The 18,728-nt window shown below is 35.6% G+C and overlaps 1 protein-coding gene across 1 annotated transcript in view; it reads left to right on the forward strand.

Moving 5' to 3' along the window:
• Nucleotides 1–955: 955 nt before the first annotated feature.
• LOC104846845 (uncharacterized) overlaps nt 956–18,728 on the forward strand; it is a 138,370-nt gene continuing 120,597 nt past the window's right edge. Inside the window, 3 exon segments of the mRNA XM_064271880.1 lie at nt 956–997; nt 15,168–15,254; nt 17,289–17,421. Of these exon segments, the coding sequence (XP_064127950.1) occupies nt 956–997; nt 15,168–15,254; nt 17,289–17,421 (262 nt within the window).

Here is an 18,728-nt window from a genome sequence, read left to right on the forward strand (position 1 = left end):
CAAAAAGTTTTTTCATGCCCTTTATACGTAATTCCCTCACCCCTGGCCTTAGGAAAACACTCATTTGCCTTATTTTGTGATTTTTTTTTATCAAGGTGAAACTGATATACAATTAACCATTTCAAGGTGGACAAATCAGTGGCGTCGAGTACATCAAACAGTGTTGTGAAACCAAACCCTCTGTTTCCCGTTTGAGAGATTTTTAATCTGTATTAATAAGGATATTGGTCTGTAGCTTTTTGTGTGCACGGTGTCTTTGCTTGGTTTTGGTATCAGGGTAGTACTGACTTCATAGTTTTCCTTCTGCTTTTTGAAGGATTTGAGAAGGTGTGGGACAAAGAACTTGATTTGTCCTCTGTCTCAGGTTCTTGAAAATAACCCTTGGAATTCCCCAGGAATTGAGTTGTCTTTATTATATAAACCCTCCAGGCAACACCTTAGAATGTTTGCAGATGAGTGGGGACTATACCTGACAACTTACCTCAGGAAGGGAGGGGGGCGTGATGCAATCGATGATGCATATTCATTGATTCGATTGAATATGACTACCAATCATTCATATGCATTGTTATAAAAAGACCTGAGCACATAGCAGTTGGGCTTCCTTGATTCGTGAGAGGGTGGCATGGTCCTGGGGACAATGGAAATCCCCTTCCTGTACCCCTGCCAGAGCAAGACCTGTGTATCTCTTCATTTGTATCCTTTCTGGTTATAAAAAATGGGTAACTGTAAATATAGATGAAGCTCTGTGAATTTTGTGAATCGTTCCAAGGAATTAATGTGGGTGCGGAGAGCCAGTAGGGAGGCTGTGTTTGTCTATTTGCTGGTCAGAAGGACTGAGACCTTCTAGCTTGTGTATTCTGACTTAGCAGGGTAGCTGCACTGGTAGCTGATTAGGACAGAATTCTTCTAATTTATGAGCTGCAGTTTCACTCTGGGTGACTGACAGTTGGAGATGGAGTGTGTCTTTGGAGTGGCTGGCAACAAGGAAAAAGATGTGAGAAAGTGAGGACTAGATCCACCTCCAGGTGGAAATTGGATTCATGCTGATCCTTACCATGAAGGTAGCAATAGAGGTGGAATTAGCCCACCTGACCCCAGTAGTGCAGTTAATTCTGGACATGCTTGCTGGAATTCGCTACTGAAATCATCTGTCCTGGGTTTTTCTTTGTTGGCAAATTTTTAAAAATACTGATTGAATCTCGTCAATTGTTCAGGTTTTCAGTTTCTTCTTCAGTTTCGGTTTGATAATTTGTGTGTTTCTAGAAATAGAAATGCCCATTTCATCTAGGTTGTCTATTTTGTTGGAGTACATAGTAGTCACTTAGAATCTTTTTTATTTCTATAAGGTTTTTAGTAATGTCCCTACTTTCATTTCTGATTGTAGTTATTTGTGGCTTCTATCTTTTTTTTCTTTGTCAGTCTAGTTAAAGGCTTGCCAATTTTACTGATCTTTTCAAAGAAGTAACGTTTGGTTAATTCTCTATTGTGTTTCTGTTCTCTTTTTCATTTATCTCCACTCTAATCTTTACTATTTCCTTCCCTCCACTAGCTCTGGATTTAGTTTCCTTATTTTTTAAAAAATAATATTTTATTGTGTTTTCAATGAAGGTTTATACAGCAGCTTAGGTTTCCACTCAAGAATTTCTGCACACATTTTTCAGTTACATTGATTACATTCTTCACAATGTGTGAACATTCTCATTATTTTCATTCTGGTTTTTCCTGTTTTCAGTTCTTTTGAGGTGTAAAGTTAGGCTATTGATTTGAGATCTTTTTTCTTTTTTAATGTATGCATTTACCACTGTAAATTTCCTTCTTAGCACTGCTTTTGCTGCATCTCATAAGTTTTGGTATGTTGTGTTTTTGTTTTCATTTGTCTCCAAGTATTTTCTAATCTCCCTGGTGATTTCTTCTTTGACTCATTGATTGTTTGTGTGTTGTTTGATTTCCACATATTTGTGACTTTTCCAATTTTCTTTCTGTAATGATTTCTAGCTTCATTCCATTGTGGTTGAAGATACTTTGTATGATTTCAACCTTTTAAAATTTATTGAGACTTGATTTTTGGCCCAACATGTTTTATTTGTACTTGAGAAGATGTGTATTTTGTTGTATACGTCCCTTAGATACAGGTGGTTTATAGTGTTGCTCGAGTCCTGTTTCCTGTTAATCTTCTGTCTAGATGTTCTATCCATTATTGAAAGTGGTGTGTTGAAGTATCTGACTATTATTGTAGAACTGTTTATTTCTCCCTTCAATTCCGTCAGTATTTTCTTCATATATTTTAGGATTCCATTCTTTGATGCATATAGATTTATAATTGTTATACCTTCCTGATGAATTGACCCCTTTATCCATATATAATGTCCTCTTTTGCCTCTTGTAACAGTTTTTGACTTAAAGTCTATTTTTTTCTGATATGAGTATAGCTATGTCAGCTCTTATTTGTTACTATTTGTATGGAATATCTATTTCCATCCTTTCACTATCAACAGATTTGTTTCTTTGGATCTAAAGTGGGTCTTTTATAGACAGCATATAGTTGGATTATGTTTTTTTTAAATCTATTATGCCTGCCTTTTTGTTTGGAGGGTTTAATTCATTTACATTCAAGTAATTACTGATAAGAATGACTTACTCTAGTATTTATTTATTTTCTTTATGTCTTATACCTTTTTCTGTTCCTCTTTTTCTTATGTTACTCCTTTTGTATTTAGCTGATTTTTTTTGGTATGCCATTTTGATTCCCTTCTATGTATATATATTTTAAATATTTTCTTAGTGGTTATTATGAGGGTTGCAATTAACATCCTAAATATATAACAGTATGGTTTTCATTGATACCAAATTAAATTCTGTAACATACAAAGCTCTTCTATACAACTCTGTCCCTTTATCTTTTATGTTGTCACAAATTACATCTTCAGACATTGTGTGCCTGTTAACATACATTTAAAATTACTTTTATTCATTTATCTTTTAAAAAATATAGGAAATAAAAAGTGGAATTACAAACCAAAAATGTAATGCTACTTTTATATTTACCTATGTTGTTTACTTTTTTTTTTTTAATTTAATTTCTTTGTATGGGTTTGAATTACTAGTGTCCTTTCATCTCAGCCTGAAGGACTCCTGTTAGAATTTCTTGTAGGGCAGGTATACTATCAGTGAGCTCCCTCAGCTTTTATTTATCTGGGAATGCCTTAATTGCTTCTTCATTTTTGAAGGGCAGCTTTGCTGGATACAGAATTCTTAGTGGTTTTTTGTCTTTTCCCCTTTCATCACTTAAAAAATGTCATTCCATTTCCTTTTGGCCTCCATGGTTTTTGATGAGAAATTGACTGTTAATCTTTTTGAAAATCTCTAGTACGTTATGAGGTACTTCTTTCTTGTTGCTTTCAAGATTCTCTCATTGTCTTTGGCTTTTGAATGTTTGATTATAATGTGTCTTAATGTGGATCTCTTTGAATTTATATTCACCTTGGAGTTGCTGGAGCTTCTTGAATGTGTAGATTAATGACTTTCATCAAATTAGGAATGTTTTTGGCCATTATTTCTTCAAATATTCTTTCTTCCCCTTTTTTCTGCTCTTCTTTTGGGATTCCCATTATGGATATGCTTGCTGGTGTCTCACAGGTCTCTTAGACTCTGTTCATTTTTTTTTTTAATTCTTTTTTCTTTCTGTTCCTCAGACTAGTAATTTCAACTGGCCTATCTTCAAGTCTGCCAATTCTTACTCTGCCTCCTCAAACCTTCTAGTGAATTTTTCATATCAGTTATTGTACTTTTCAGGTCCTTTTAATAACTTCTTTCTCTTTATTTATATTCTCTATTTGTTCACACGTCATTCTACAGGTTTCCTTTAGCTCTTTGTCCATGGTTTCCTTTAGGCCCTTGCGTGTATTTAAGACAGTTGATTTAAAGTCTTTGTTTAGTAAGTCCAAAGTGTATCCTTCCTCAGGTACAGTTTCTGTTAACTTCTTCTGTGAGTGGGCCATACTTTTTTGTTCCTTTACATATTTTATTGTTGCTTAAAACTGGGAATTTTGAATATTATCATGTAATTCTGCATATGAGATTCTTCCCCCTCCTCAGAGTGTTTTTGTTGCTTGCTGTTGCTGTTTCTTTGTTTAGTGGCTTTTCTAAATTATTTTCATAGTTTGTATTCTTCGTCATGTGTAATCTCAGAAGTCACTACTTTCTTTTCATTGTGCTCAGCTAATGTTTTGACAGAGATTTTCTTGAATGCCAGCAGGAGAAGCAGGAAGTGAGAAAGAGAAGAAGAAAAAGAAAGAAAGAAGACAGAAACACCCTAAAACCAAAAGTACAACTTCTCTCCATCTTTGCAGATTGACTCTGCACTGGGGGTTCTCCTTTAACGCGGGTGTTTACAACTCTACCTTAGCCTTTACTTCCTGCTTGCACTGAACCTAGATATCAGCCGGAGGTGAAAGCTTAGGATCTTCTCAGGTCTTTTCTGAGCATGTATTCTGCCCCAGACATGTGCATGTTTTTCTAAACTTTCCAATATATATGGGCACTTTGAGTACCTTAATTTTCCAAAGACACTTTCTCTCTATCTTTTCTTCCCGGGCTTTTGGTGCTCTGTTGTCTGCTAATTGTAATCTTTTGCCCCAGGCAGCTGCAGGTTGTTAATTTACCTCAGTGTTTTTGAGAAATGTCTGCTGCACTCCCACTATGAGTGAGTTCTGGGTCCTTCAAGTAGTCCCAGTCAGACTAGAACACACAAACACAGTTCTTTGTGAACAAAGTCTGTTCTGCTCTCTCTGGGGCCAGGAACCAGGGTCCCATACTGAGAACACAGGCTCGCATCTTGAAGACCATCAAGAACAGGAGGGGGTTGGACAGGGGTAAGCAGAAACAAAGGTTTCTTACCATTTTTCTTGATTTAGCTTCAATACTGTAATCATTTGACTGTTTCCCAGAGCTTTGATAAAGTTGGTTCTGACCATTTCTGCTTGATTTTCAGTGTTTCTGTGGAATGAATTTTGTCAAACCTTTACAAGAGAAGTAATACTTATTCTAAACAAACCTTCGGAATAACTTCCAACTCATTCTATAAGAGGAGCATTATTCTGATTGCAAAAAACAGACAAAGATGTCCTGAGGAAACTACTGTGCTGTAACCCTCTTGAGCTTAAATATTATATATTATCAACAAAATATTATGAAATCAAATCAACTGCAGCCTTCAGGTTTATCCCAAGAATGCAAAGTTTTTAAATCTCTGGCACTGACCATATGCATGTTCTCCTTTATCCTGTTAATATGATGAATTACATTGTTTGATTTCTGAATATTAGAACACTTTCTTTCGTAAAGGTTCGGCAGAATTCACTAGTGAAACCACCTGGGCCTATAGTTCTTTGTGAAATAAAACAAACGTACAAACAAAACTGTAATTTCTTTTTCAAGAAGATGCAGGGCTATTCAATTTTTCTGTTTCTTTTAGGTCTGTTTTGGTAATTTGAGCCTTTCATCAAAGTATTTTTCCACTCTGGCACCTTGTTTTCCCCAGTCCACTTACCCACACCTTCAACTCATTCATTTTTCCAAATTGCAGCCTAATGGGAGGTAATGACCATTATGAAGTTTTTTTTTTTGTTTTTGTTTAGTTTTGTTTACTCACCTTCTTTCTCCAATATTTCTGAGCGAGTTGCGCTACCCATTTAAAAAATAAAAATAAAAACAAACAAACAAAAAACATTGCTGTCGAGTCTATTCCAACTCATAGTGACTCTATAGGACAGAGTAGAACTGTCCCATAGGGTTTCCAAGGAGCAGCTTGTGGATTTGAACTGCCAACCTTTTGATTAGCATCTGAGCTCTTAACCACTGCACCACCGGGGCTCCAAATCCTGAAATTTTATGTCTCACTCTCCTTTTGGCTTCAATGTAACAAAGGTTACAACATGAGGTTGCATGTCGTGTTTAATTTCTGCAGATTCTCTCCCTCCCACTCCCATTTCTTCCTTCGTTTTTTCTCTTGTCTGTTATTTGTTAGTTTTTCTGGGTGAGAACCTATGATCTGACTTCACTTTAGGAAAATCTTATAAGAAATGTGTGACCTTTTTTCTTTTGGTATTTTGGCCTTTTTACCTCATATGGATCACAAGCTAATAAACAACAAGGTTATCTTCTTAGCTTTTTCTCCCCCACTTTTCATAATATTGAACACCTAGTAATGACTCACTGAAAACTTGCTTGCTAATGATTGATTGACCTGGTAGTTATAATATGAAAGATTAATCTTATGCCATAATCTTTATATTCTACTGCATTTTCTACAACACTTCCTTCCAAGGCCAAGTTTTAATAAATTCAGGATTTTAAGGAAGTGTAAAAACCTGTGTTAAACATACATCATATTTCTTCAATATTCTTTACATTCATGTTTTTTAAAAATTCTTTTCCATATTCATTGTTGGAAATGCATCTTTTTTCCTGTTGATTTGATCACTACATCCTTGTAGTGATTCTCCCCTGAAGTCTTTTACTCCATTTCTAAGAGAGCACAATCCAGAGAGCTTTATTTTATTTTATTTTATTCAAGCAAGTACTAATACACCAATGTTTCTGAGGAAAGAGTGGACTTTCGCCAGTTCTATAATTTGTAATTGCAATCTAACTGCATATGCCATTGTTAGATTAAATTTTCTAAATTTTTTTTTTTTCAATTACGTTTTTATTTACCGACTGATTATCTACTGAGATGCTCTGGTAGCCTAATATGGCTTTTTACCATGTATTGGACAAATAAAATAGACTTTTCTGTTTTAAAGTAGATTTTTAAAAAACATCCATTAATTTAACATATGTTTATTGTGCAATATAAGTAACATTTAAATCTAGACTTTGATTACTTATTTGAATGATGAAGATGGGAAAAGGACTATAGTTTAATTCTGGAGGCGAGAAAATCACAGTCAAATGAGTACAATGCTATTTAAGCTCATATTTGGACAATCTTGAGTGTGTTCCCTAATTTCTCATTCCTTCAGTTTTCTTACAGATCAACTCTGTATTGTCTGCTTCAAAGAAATACGGCAAAATTCCTTGCAATGACTAAGTTAAATTGAAGTCCTAGGTAGTAATATCATACCACTATTAATATGCTATAATAATTAATATCAGTTCAGTTCACCATGAAGCATATATTTTCTAGCACCTTTTGTTTCTGGATGATACAAAATTTACTTAATTTTTCTGAAACCCAGTTTCTTTAGTAATCAGGGGTACTTAAAATAATGAATGAGGAAATTGTACCAGATGACTTTTCAAATTCCTTCCAACTTATTTGCTTCTAATTCATAGTTATCTCTATATATTACATAATCATTTTATTTTAGAGAAATAAATATCTAAACTGAAAGTATATTAAAAGGCATATATTGCACGATAGAGCTAAGAATGTTGTTTATATTTTGTAAAAATGTTGAAAGCTTCAGAGAAGCTATGTAGTTATTTCCCCTGAGTCCAGGCATGACCAACTGTAATAGGATAATATCTCTCTAACCTTATTATTAAAAATCTTCAAGCATTTTTCCAGGTGAGATGGAAAAGTATAAGTTATGTTTCTCCTGATCTCTCCGACCTTTATGATGACCTGCGGTTCTAAGTCTTCCATTTCTGTAAGTTGCTCTAATGCTGTTTGTCTTCCTATAGGTGGTAAATGGGAAGTTTCCATAATCACCAGTGACTTGCCAAATGCAGGAACTAGCTCACAGATTTATATTGTACTATATGGACAACATAGAAGTTCAGCCCCCATATATCTTTATGGAACAGATGGGGCTCAATTTCAGGAAGGCCATGAAGACATCTTTATTGTAAGTAATACAACTGAGTATGGCTTGTTATTGTAAGTGATACAGCTAGCAGGTATTTTGGAATGAATGTAATCTGTGGAATTTGGCTCTTCCTATTATAGCATTACATGCCCTGTAGAAGATCAATCAAAAGTAGTTCATGGCAGTATTTGCTCAAGCAGATTAAACACAAATAGAGCCTCAGCGTTATAAGGAACAACAGCTACAGAGTAATGCTAGGTGGCCAATATTTATTGTTTGTATATGTGTGGTTGTCAGGAGCAAGGGTTTATGCCTTTAAAGCTTTATGGGTAAGGCTTATGGTCAAGGTCAAAAAAGGCAAAATAAAATTTTCAAACAAGGTGTGCAATGAAGTTTTCATCAAGTTATTAGGTCGTGATTAAACACATTGAGATTAGGACCTAGGGAGAAACAGGTAGCAAAGATGAATTGAGGAGGCCAGTTTCATGTTGTCAGAAATATTAGCAATCGAAGACAAGTCTTGAAATGAGTCAAACCTCTGGCACTTTATGGGTGTTTAGTAGTGCTTGTTGAGTGAATGGATGGATACATAAAAGGATGGATTTGAACGACGTGGAGATAGAGACTAAGATCACAGTCAGAAAACCATGTCCTTAATATCTTAAATTTTTACAGATCATCCGCCTCCATTAATTTTAGGTGTTCAGTTCGCTCCTACCTGTGTGCTCAGCCCACGTATGTCACAGGAGAAGCTGAGTCACATGGGAACATCCTTCCCATTAGTTTAGTTTGAACTATCTTTTCCATGCTTTCTCTATGAGTCAATATTTAGAGAAACTCTTTCTTTTGTTGATGATCACTACAAGTAAAAGTTAAAAAAGAAGACTTTGTCATTATTTTGCGTATGTAAGAAATAGTTTTAAAAGTGACTCTACCAAGAGCAGTCTAAGCTTTTAAAAAAATTTTTTTTTTGTTTCTGCTTAACGCTTACTTTTAAGTCAAATTATACATTCACTTAGTTTATAGGGGTAAATTGTTATTGAATTCGTAGTAAGAAAGGAGTACCTTTTTACCCCCTTATTCCATTTTCTTCTCCCACAGGAACCTATTTCCATAGTTCTGTGTTTCTTTTTTCTGAATGTTGCTGCCTACATTTAACTTCTGTTGTCTTGTCCTCTTCTGCCTGAGCCACGGGATCTCTACATGTGTCTCTTGTTTGGAAAGGCGATAGCTTCATTAAATTTAGTAATTCTATTGGTGATTTTGAAAATAGCTTTTATTCATTTTGATGAATTGTTTGTTAGTGTTCTTAGGTAATCTTTGTCTTCCCTTGTAATTTCTTTGTAAAAATCTGTTTTTTTAAAAAAAATTGCAGTAAAATACATATAAAATTTACCATTCTAAACATTTGAATATATACAATTCAGTGATATTTAGTACATTCACAGTGTTGTGCAACCATCACACCTATCTAGTTCCAGAATTTTTTCATCAGCCAAAAAGGGAAACCCCATCGCTATTTTGCTTTCTGTCTCTATGGATTTGCCTATTTTGAATATTTCATATAAATGAAGTTATATAGTGATACACTCTTTTGCATCTTTTTTCACATAGCATAACACTTTCAAGGTTCACCCTTGTTGTAGCATTAGTACTTCATTCCTTTTTATGGCTAATATTCCATACCCAATAAACCCAGTGCTGTCGAGTCGATTCTGACTCATAGCGACCCTATAGGACAGAGTAGAACTGCCCCATAGAGTTTCCAAGGAGCGCCTGGTGGATTCCGTAGTGTGGATATATTACATTTTGTTCATCCATTCATCAGTTGCTGGACATTTGGGTTATTTCTACCTTTTGGCTATTGCGGATCGTGCTGCTGTGACATTCATGTATAAGTTTTTGTTTTACACCTATGCTTAATTCTTTTAGGTGTATATCTAGGAGTGGAATTGCTGGGTCATTTTTTTAATGGTAATTTTATGTTTAACGTTTTGAAAAGCCACCCGAATATTTTCCAGGGTGGCTACACCATATTACATTCTCACTAGCAATGAATGAGTGTTCCAGTTTCTCCACATCCTCACCAACACTTGCTATTTTCCATTTTTCCGATAATAGCCATTCTTGTGGGTGTGAAATGGTATCTCATTATGGTTTTGATTTGCGTTTCCCTAATAAGTCTCTGGATCTTGCAAACAGTTAAGCACTCAACTGTTAACTGAAAGGTTGGCAGTTTGAGCCTACCCAGAGGCTCCCCGGAAGACAGAGATGGTGATCTCCATCTGGAAGGTCACAGGCTTGAAAACTCTACATAGCAGTTCTACTCTGCATACATGGGGTCTCCACGAGTTGGAATCGACTTGACGGTAACTAACAACAACGACGACTAATGAGGTTGAGCATCTTTTCTTGTGCTTGTTAGGCATTTGCACATCTTTGGAGAAGTGTCTATTCATTTACCCATTTTTTTTTTCATTTTTTAAGTTGGACTGTTTGTGTTGTTGAATTCTTTATATATTTTAGATACTAGACCTAATCAAGGAGCCCTGGTGGTACAATGGTTAAGCACTCAGTTGCTAAAGAAAATGTCAGCAGTTTGAACTCACCAGTCACTCCATTGAAGAAAAGACCTGGCAATATGCTCCTGTAAAGATTACAGCCTAGGAAACTGTACAGGGCAGTTCTACTCTGTCATATGAGGTCACTGTGAGTTGAAATTGACTCAGTGGTACCCAAGAACAACATCCTAATCAGATATATGATTTGCCAATACTTTCTCAAATTCTGTGAGTTATCTTTTCATGTCCTTGATAGTGTCATTTGATGTACAAAAAGTTTTTAATTTTGATGAAGTCCAATTTATCTGTATTTTTTTTCTTTTGTTTAGGTATGATTTTGGTATCATATCTAAGAATCTATTGCCAAATCCAAGGTCATGAAGATTTACCTATATGTCTGTTCTAAGAGTTTTATAGTTTTGGTTCTTACATTTAGGTCTTTGATCCATTTTGAGTTAGTGTTTGTTTATCGTGTGAGGCAAGGCTTCAACTTAATTCTTTTGCATGTGTATATCCAGCTGTCCCAGCACCACCTGTTAAAGCATTTATTCTTTCCCCATTAACTGTGTTGCCACCTTTGTCAAAAACCAATTGACATATTAGTACGGGTTTATTTCTGAACTCTTGATTCTATTCCATTGGAGTATATGCCTGTTCTTATGCTAGCACCACACTCTTTTAAATGCTATAGCTTTGTAGTAAGTTATGAAATCAAGAAGCGATAGTCTTCCTACTTTGTTCTTTTTCAAGATTGTTTGGCTATTTGGGGTTTCTTCCAATTCTATAAGAATTTTAGGATTAGATTTTCTATTTTTGCAGAAAATGCCGTTGAGGTTCTGGTAAGGATTGCATTGTAGCTATACATCACTTTGGGTATTATTGCCATCTTAATATTAAGTCTTTCAATACATGAACATGGGATGTCTCTCCATTTATTTAGCTCTTCACTTCCTTTCAGCAATGTTTTATAGATTTCAGCATATGAGTTTTTACTTCTGTCTTATTTGTGTAGTGCTGCTATAGCAGAAATATCACAAGCAGATGGCTTCAACAAAGTGAAGTTTATTCTCTCACAGTCTGAAAGTCAGAATTCAGGGTATCAGCTCCAGGAGAAGGCTTTCTCTCTCTGTTGGCTCTGGAGGAAGGTTCTTGTTATCAGTCTTCCCTGGACTAGGAGCTTCCTGGACCAGGAACCCCAGGTTGAAAGGATGTACTCTGCTCCTGGCACTACATTCTTCACGGTATGAGATCCCCCTGTCTCTCTGCTCACTTCTCTCTTTTATATCTTAAGGGGGATTGACTTAAAACACAACCTAATCTTGTAGGTTGAGTCCCACTTCATTGACGTAACTGCTGCTAATCCCGCCTCATTAACATCCTAGAGATAAGATTTACAGCACATAGGACAATCACATCAGATGAAAAAATGGTGGACAGTCACACAATACTGGGAATCATGGCCTAAGCAAGTTGACACATATTTTGGGGGGACACAATTCAGTCCATGACAACTTTCTCGTTTAATTTTATTTCTAGATATTTTAATCTTGTAGATATTATTAGTTACCTCTCAGAATGTTCATTGCTAGTATGTAAAAATACCACCGATTTTTGTGTGCTGATCTTGTGTTCTGCAACTTTGTTGAATTTTTTAAATTAACTAATATTTTTTGTGTATGGATTCTTTAGGATTTTTGTATATAAGCTCGTGTCATCTGTGAATAGAAACAGTTTTACTTCTTCCTTTCCTATTGGATGCATTTTATTTCTTTTATTGCCTACTATCTCTGGCTAGAAATTCAATACAATGTCGAATAGCAGTGACAAAAGTGGGCATCCTTGTCCTGTTCCTGATCTTAGGGGAAAGTTTCCAGTCTTTCATCACTGAATATGATGTTAGCTGTAAGTTTTTCATAAGTGCCTTTTATTATGTTGAGGATTTTCCCTTCTATTCCCAGTTTGCTGAGTATTTTTGTCATGAAAGGCGTTGAATTTTTTTGTCTTTTTTAAAAAATTTTGCTTTAAGTGAAAGTTTACAATTCAAGTCAGTTTCTCCTACAAAAATTTATACACACATTGTTATGTGACCCAAGTTTCTCTCCCTACAATGTGACAGCACACTGCTTCTCTCCACCCTGTATTTCCTGTGTTCATTCAACCAGCTTCTGCCCCCTTCTGCCTTCTCATCTTGCCTCCAGACAGGAGCTGTCCACATAGTCTCATGTGTCTAGTTGAGGTAAGAAGCACACTCCTTGCCAGTATCATTTATGTCTTATAGTCCAGTCTAATCTTTGTCTGAAGAGTTAGCTTAGGAAATGGTTATACTTTCGGGCTAACAGAGAGTCCGGGGACTTTGACCTCTGGGGTCCCTTCAGTCTCAGTCAGACCATTAAGTCTGGCCTTTTTACTAGAATTTGAGGTTTGCATCCCACCTTTCTCTTGCTCCATCAGGGATTCTCTGTTGTGTTCCCTGTCAGGGCAGTCCTTGGTGGTAGCTGGGCACCGTCTAGTTCTTCCATTCTCAGGCTGATGGAGTCTCTCGTTTATGTGGCCCTCTCTGTCTCTTGGGCTCATATTTTCCTTGTGTCTTTGGTGTTCTTCATTCTCCTTTGCTCCAGGTGGGTTGAGACCAATTGATACATCTTATATGGCCACTTGCTAGCTTTTAAGACCCCAGACACCACTCACCAAAATGGAATGCAGAACGTTTTCTTAATACCCTTTGTTATGCCAGTTCACCTAGATGTCTCCTGAAACCATGGTCCCAAGACCCCCACCCCTGCTATTCTTCGAAGTGTTTGGTTATATTCAGGAAACTTCTTAGCTTTTGGTTTAGTCCAGTTGTGCTGACTTCCCCAGTAATGTGTGTTGTCTTTCCTTTCACCGAAAATAATTCTTATCTTTTTATCTAGTTAGTAAATACCCTTCTCCCTCCCTCCCCACCCTCGTAACCATCAAAGAATGTTCTCTTCTATGTTTAAACCTTTTCTTGAGTTCTTATAATAGTGGTCTCATACAATATTTGTCTTTTTGCCACTGACTAATTTCACTCAGCATAATGCCTTCCAGATTCCTCCATGTTAGGAGATGTTTCAAGGATTCATCGTTGTTCTTTATTGTTGTGTGGTATTCCATTATGTGAATATACCATAATTTGTTTATCCATTCATCTGTTGATGGCCACTTTGGTTGTTGAAAGGTGTTGAATTTTGTAAATGTTTTATTTCCTGTTTTTTTTTCCCCCTTCATTCTGTTAATTTAGTATATTACACCAGTGATTTTCTTATGTTGAATAATTCTTGCATTTCTGGGATAAATCACGATTGGTCATATTGCATATTTTTTTAAATATGTTACTAGATTCAGTTTGCTAGCATTTTGTTAAGGAAATATTAACCTGTAGTTTTCTTTTCTCATTATGTTTTTATCTGGCTCTCATATCAGTAATTCTGGTCTCATAGAATGATTTAGGAAGTGCACTTTGTTATTTTGTTTTTTGCTTTCTTCTTTTTTGGAAGATTTTAAGGATTCACATTAACTATTCTTTAAATGCTTGGTAGAGTTCACCAGCGAAGCCGAATGATCCTGATCTTTTCTTTGGTGGGAGGTTTTTATATTAGATATAATCTCTTCACTTGTTCAGATTGTCTATTTTTTTGTTGAATCAGTTTTGGTAGTTTATGTGTTTCTGGAAATTATTTTATCTAGGTTATCTAATTTCTTGGTGTACATTGTGTTTTCTTCTAATTCTTTTATTCCTGACAGTTCACTAGTAATGTCCCCACTTTCATTTCTAATTTTAGTTATTTGTATCTTCTTCCTTCATCAGTCTAGATAGAGGTTTGTCAATTTTGTTGATCTTTTTGAAGGGCCAATTTTTGGTTTCATTGTTTTCCTATTCTCTATGGGGCAGTTCTACTCTGTCCTATAGGGTCGCTATGAGTCGGAATCGACTCGACGGCAGTGGGTTTGGTTTTTGGTTTTCTGTTTCATTTATCTCTGCTCTAATATTTATTATTTCCTCCTTTCTTCTAACGTTTGGTTTGCTCTTCTTTTTCTAGTTTCTTATGGTATAAAGTTATTGATTTGAGATCATCTTTTTTAATGTATACATTTACTGCTATGGATTACCTACATTGCACATTACATACCATAAGTTCTGTTTTTTTTTTATTTGTTTTTGTTTTCCATTTGTCTCAAAGTATTTCCTAGCCTTTTTTGTGATTTATTATTTGTTTACCATGTGTTTATTAAGCAAACATTCATTGTTTAATAGTGTGTGGTTTAATTTCAACATATTTTTGCATTGTAGAGTTTCTTTTTTTATTGGTTTCTAGTTTCATTCCATTGTGGTCGGAGAAGATGATTTGTATGGTTTCCTTTTTTTTTTTTTTTTAATTTATTAAGACTTTTTTTATGATCCGAAGCGTGGCCTATTCTGGAGAATGATCCACACGCACTGAAGAAGAATGTATATTCTACTATTGTTGGGTACAGTGTTGTATATATGTCTGTTAGGCTTGGTTTATAGTGTCGTTCATGTTGTCTATTTGATGTATTTATTGACACTCTTTTTTGTCTATATGTTACATCAGTTATTCAGAGCTGCATGATGAAATCTCCAATTATTGTTAGAACTATTTTTTCCTTCAATTTTAGCAATTTTTGCTTCAAATATTTTGTGGATCTGTTTTGAGATATATATATATATAATTATTATATGTCCCTAATAGAATGACCCTTTTTTTGATATATAATGTCATCAAAAGATGCTCTCTGGGTTTCCTTTTAGATCACTACTGGAAATATTGGGACACTTTTTAAGATTCGTATTGGTCATACCAATTCTGGACTCTCTCCTGCCTGGCACTGCAAGGAGGTAAGGATATATTAATACCTTCCCATACTTTGCAAAATCCTCTGAACAAAAGGTCGGTGGCTGGAACTCACCCAGCAGCTCCACAGAAGAAAGACCTGGTGATCAGTTCTCCTAAAGGTTACAGCCTAGAAAACCCTAAGGGGCAGTTCTGCTGTGACTTATGGGGTTGCTATGAGTTGAAATCAACCCACCAGTGCTTAACAAAACAACAAAGCCATTATATAATTTACCCGTTTGGCTAAATTAAGAAGCTAGATAATGGGATTGGAATTGCCTATTCAATTAAAAAAATTATTTTTGTTGCTCTTGTTGAGAATATACACATCAGAACATACACCAATTCAACAATTTCTGCATGTACAATTCAGTGACAATGATTACATTTTCAGCCATTCTCACCCTCCCTTTTGAATTGTTTCTCCTCCATTTACATAAACTCACTGCCCCTAAGTTTCCTACTTAATCTTTTGAGTTGCTGTTGTCAGTTTGACCCCGTATAGATAGTTCTTAAAGAGCACAATAGGCAAGGTAGACATTTTTTAACTAGTTAAGTTAAATTATTGATTGGTTTTAAGAAGACTTCAGGGGCTATTTTTGGTTTAAGATTTAAAGATTATCTTCTCAAGGGAATAGTTTCAGGGGTTCATCCAGCCTCCATGGCTCCAGAATGTCAGAATTCTATGAGAATTTGAAATTCTGTTCTCCATTTTACCCCATTTGCTCAGAATTCTTCTATTGAAATTTTGATTAAAACTGGGTACCATCCAGTTCTTCTGGTCTCATGACAAAGGAGGCAGTTGTTCATGGAGGCAATTAGCTACACATTCCATTTCTTCCTCCTAGTCAATTCTTACAATATAGTTCAGAAATTGGAAATTTAAAATCTAAGTAAGCCAACTTGTTCCTAAAATCACTGATTTGAATAAAATCACTGATTCCGTAATGATAACAATGATACTATTGACAGAACCTTAATCTTGATTTCAACTTTAATTAGGGAAGATCACAAAATAACACATTTCAAATGTTTGTTTATTTTGTATTTCTCAAATGGTCTGCTTGGGCTTTGAAAAAAATAACCAGATCAAAAGTCAAGGCAGCTGCTTTGGAAACCAATGGTTATTCTATGTGGTTCTCAGGGAGCGTTTCTAAAAGTGACATCCAGTGCCCACTTACATCAGAATCATACCTGATGTGTATTTGTAAACGGATCTTCCTGCACCTGTCTAAGAACCACAAAATTAGATTTGGAGACTGAAATTCTGCCTATAAAACAAGATTATTTTTTAAACAAAGTTGAAAGTCTCTGATTTCAGACAGTTTAAAGAAAGTGAGATTAACAGATGAAATAATTCCTCACTGAAGCTTTTAAAAGAATAATAGCATCTCCAATGAAAACCCTGTGGCTCTCAAGGGTCTGATCCATAACGGATCATGGGGATGGCACAGGACAGGGCAATATTTTGTTCAGTTGTGCATGGGGTTGCTATGCGTCAGGAGCTCCATGAGTTGGGGCCAACTCAATGGCAGCTAACAAGAACAACAACTCATGAAAGACTAGATTTTAGAATCAGAATAAATTTCTGCTTTTTGATTATTTTTTATATTTATCTGTTCATACCAGAATTCATTGATCAGATATAACATGATAAAAAAAAATTTTTTTTTTTAGGTGCCAATAAATAATTATTGCTTGAACTGATTCATTCATGAATGACTCAAGGATACACTTAAGGAGGGAACTCTATCGGTTTGAATCTCTAGTGCCTGAAATATAACCTTATGCTAATATTTTATAAAATCACTTTAATATTTAAAAAGAGAATTCATTTCTAACAGTCAAAACAGGAAAATAATAGATTTGAAATTGTAAATACCGCTTCTAAACTGGAAAATACTGATAAGTTTTGGTAATAAAAATGATCTATGAGTTTTTTTTTTTTTATGAGTTAAGTGGCTTGGGTTAAGATTTTTATTTGACTATTTGCTATAATTTTCTTAAGTATCTTGTAATTAATATTGTTGTGATTGTAGGTACAGTTGTGGAACCTATATTCTGGAGAACAGTTTTATATACCTGTTCAGCGATGGTTAGCACGAGATCAAGAGGATGGGGAGATCTGTCGGGAAGTTCCTATTTTAAAGAAAGGACAACCCGTCCTTCCAGGTAGAGTAGATCCAACTCCAGACAACACCAATAATATTTGTTTACCTAAATGCTGCAGGACAAGAAACTCAATGAACAGAAGTTGAGTAAATGAATAATTGAATGAATGAATGACTAAGGAACTGCTCATTTCCTATCAGTTGTCTTTGCTGGTGTGACAGCTGCATCTAAATGTTTCTCAGTTGGTTTTACATGCTGGCGTTTAGGAATAGGTTCCTGTCAACAGTTTGCCCTGTAGGAAGGACAACTGAAATTCCTCTTAATCAAGACAAGAAAATTAATTCTTAGAAGCTCATGAGAATATTCAATGTCAAATGAAGTTACTCCAGGGCTAAGAAATGCAAGTCACTGTGTTCTTTTCTCACCAAGCTCCACCTTATTCTTGAAAATGTGTCTATTTAATCAGGAAATGAGAACAATTGCTTCATGACTTCCTAAGCATTTGGCCAGGAGCAGAGGCATGTTCAAACCTTGTATAAATATGACTGAGAAATGGGCTCCTGACTCTTTACCTCAGAGTTAGGCAGTTACTGCACTCCACCATCAGAACTCAGGGTGATGGCACTGGGTTTTACTGGGTGTATGTCCATTGTGGAAACCCTTTTGGTGTAGTGGTTAAGTGCTACGGCTGCCAACCAAAGGGTCGGCAGTTTGAATCCACCAGGTGCTCCTTGGAAACTCTATGGGGCAGTTCTACTCTGTCCTTTTAGGGTCGCTATGAGGGGGAATCGACTTGACCGCACTGGGTTTGGTTTGGTTTTTTATGTCCATTGTGGAAACCCTGGTGGCATAGTGGTTAAGAGCTACAGCTGCTAACCAAAAGGTTGGCAGTCCAGATCCACCAGGCCCGCCTTGGAAAGCCTGATGGGGCAGTTCTACTCTGTCCTATAGGGTCACTATGAGTCAGAATTGACTAGACAGCAGTGGGGTTTTTTGTTTTTTTTTGGTTTTTATGTCCATTGCCCTTAAGGACCTTTTGGACTTGGGTATGCTGACCTCTGCTATGGAAAAGAATGGGAAAATGGTTTATGAGAATTATTAAATGGGCAATTGCTAAAAAATAGATTTTTCTACAATTCAGACTATATTCTACTGAAAATGTGATAGTCTTTGTTTAAAAGTACGTAATAAATATTACCTGAAGATTTAGAAGAGCTTCACAATGCCATATACTCTAACATTAGGCTTAGGTACATACCAACAAATATGTTTTTTAGGGAACATAGACTAGGAAAAAAAACATTTTTACAGATTGCTGATTCCTTTGTGGTTTTTAAAATTAGATATTGCTGTTGTTGTTAGGTGCT

Source organism: Loxodonta africana, chromosome 18 (assembly GCF_030014295.1).
Source record: "Loxodonta africana isolate mLoxAfr1 chromosome 18, mLoxAfr1.hap2, whole genome shotgun sequence".
NCBI lineage: Eukaryota > Metazoa > Chordata > Mammalia > Proboscidea > Elephantidae > Loxodonta > Loxodonta africana.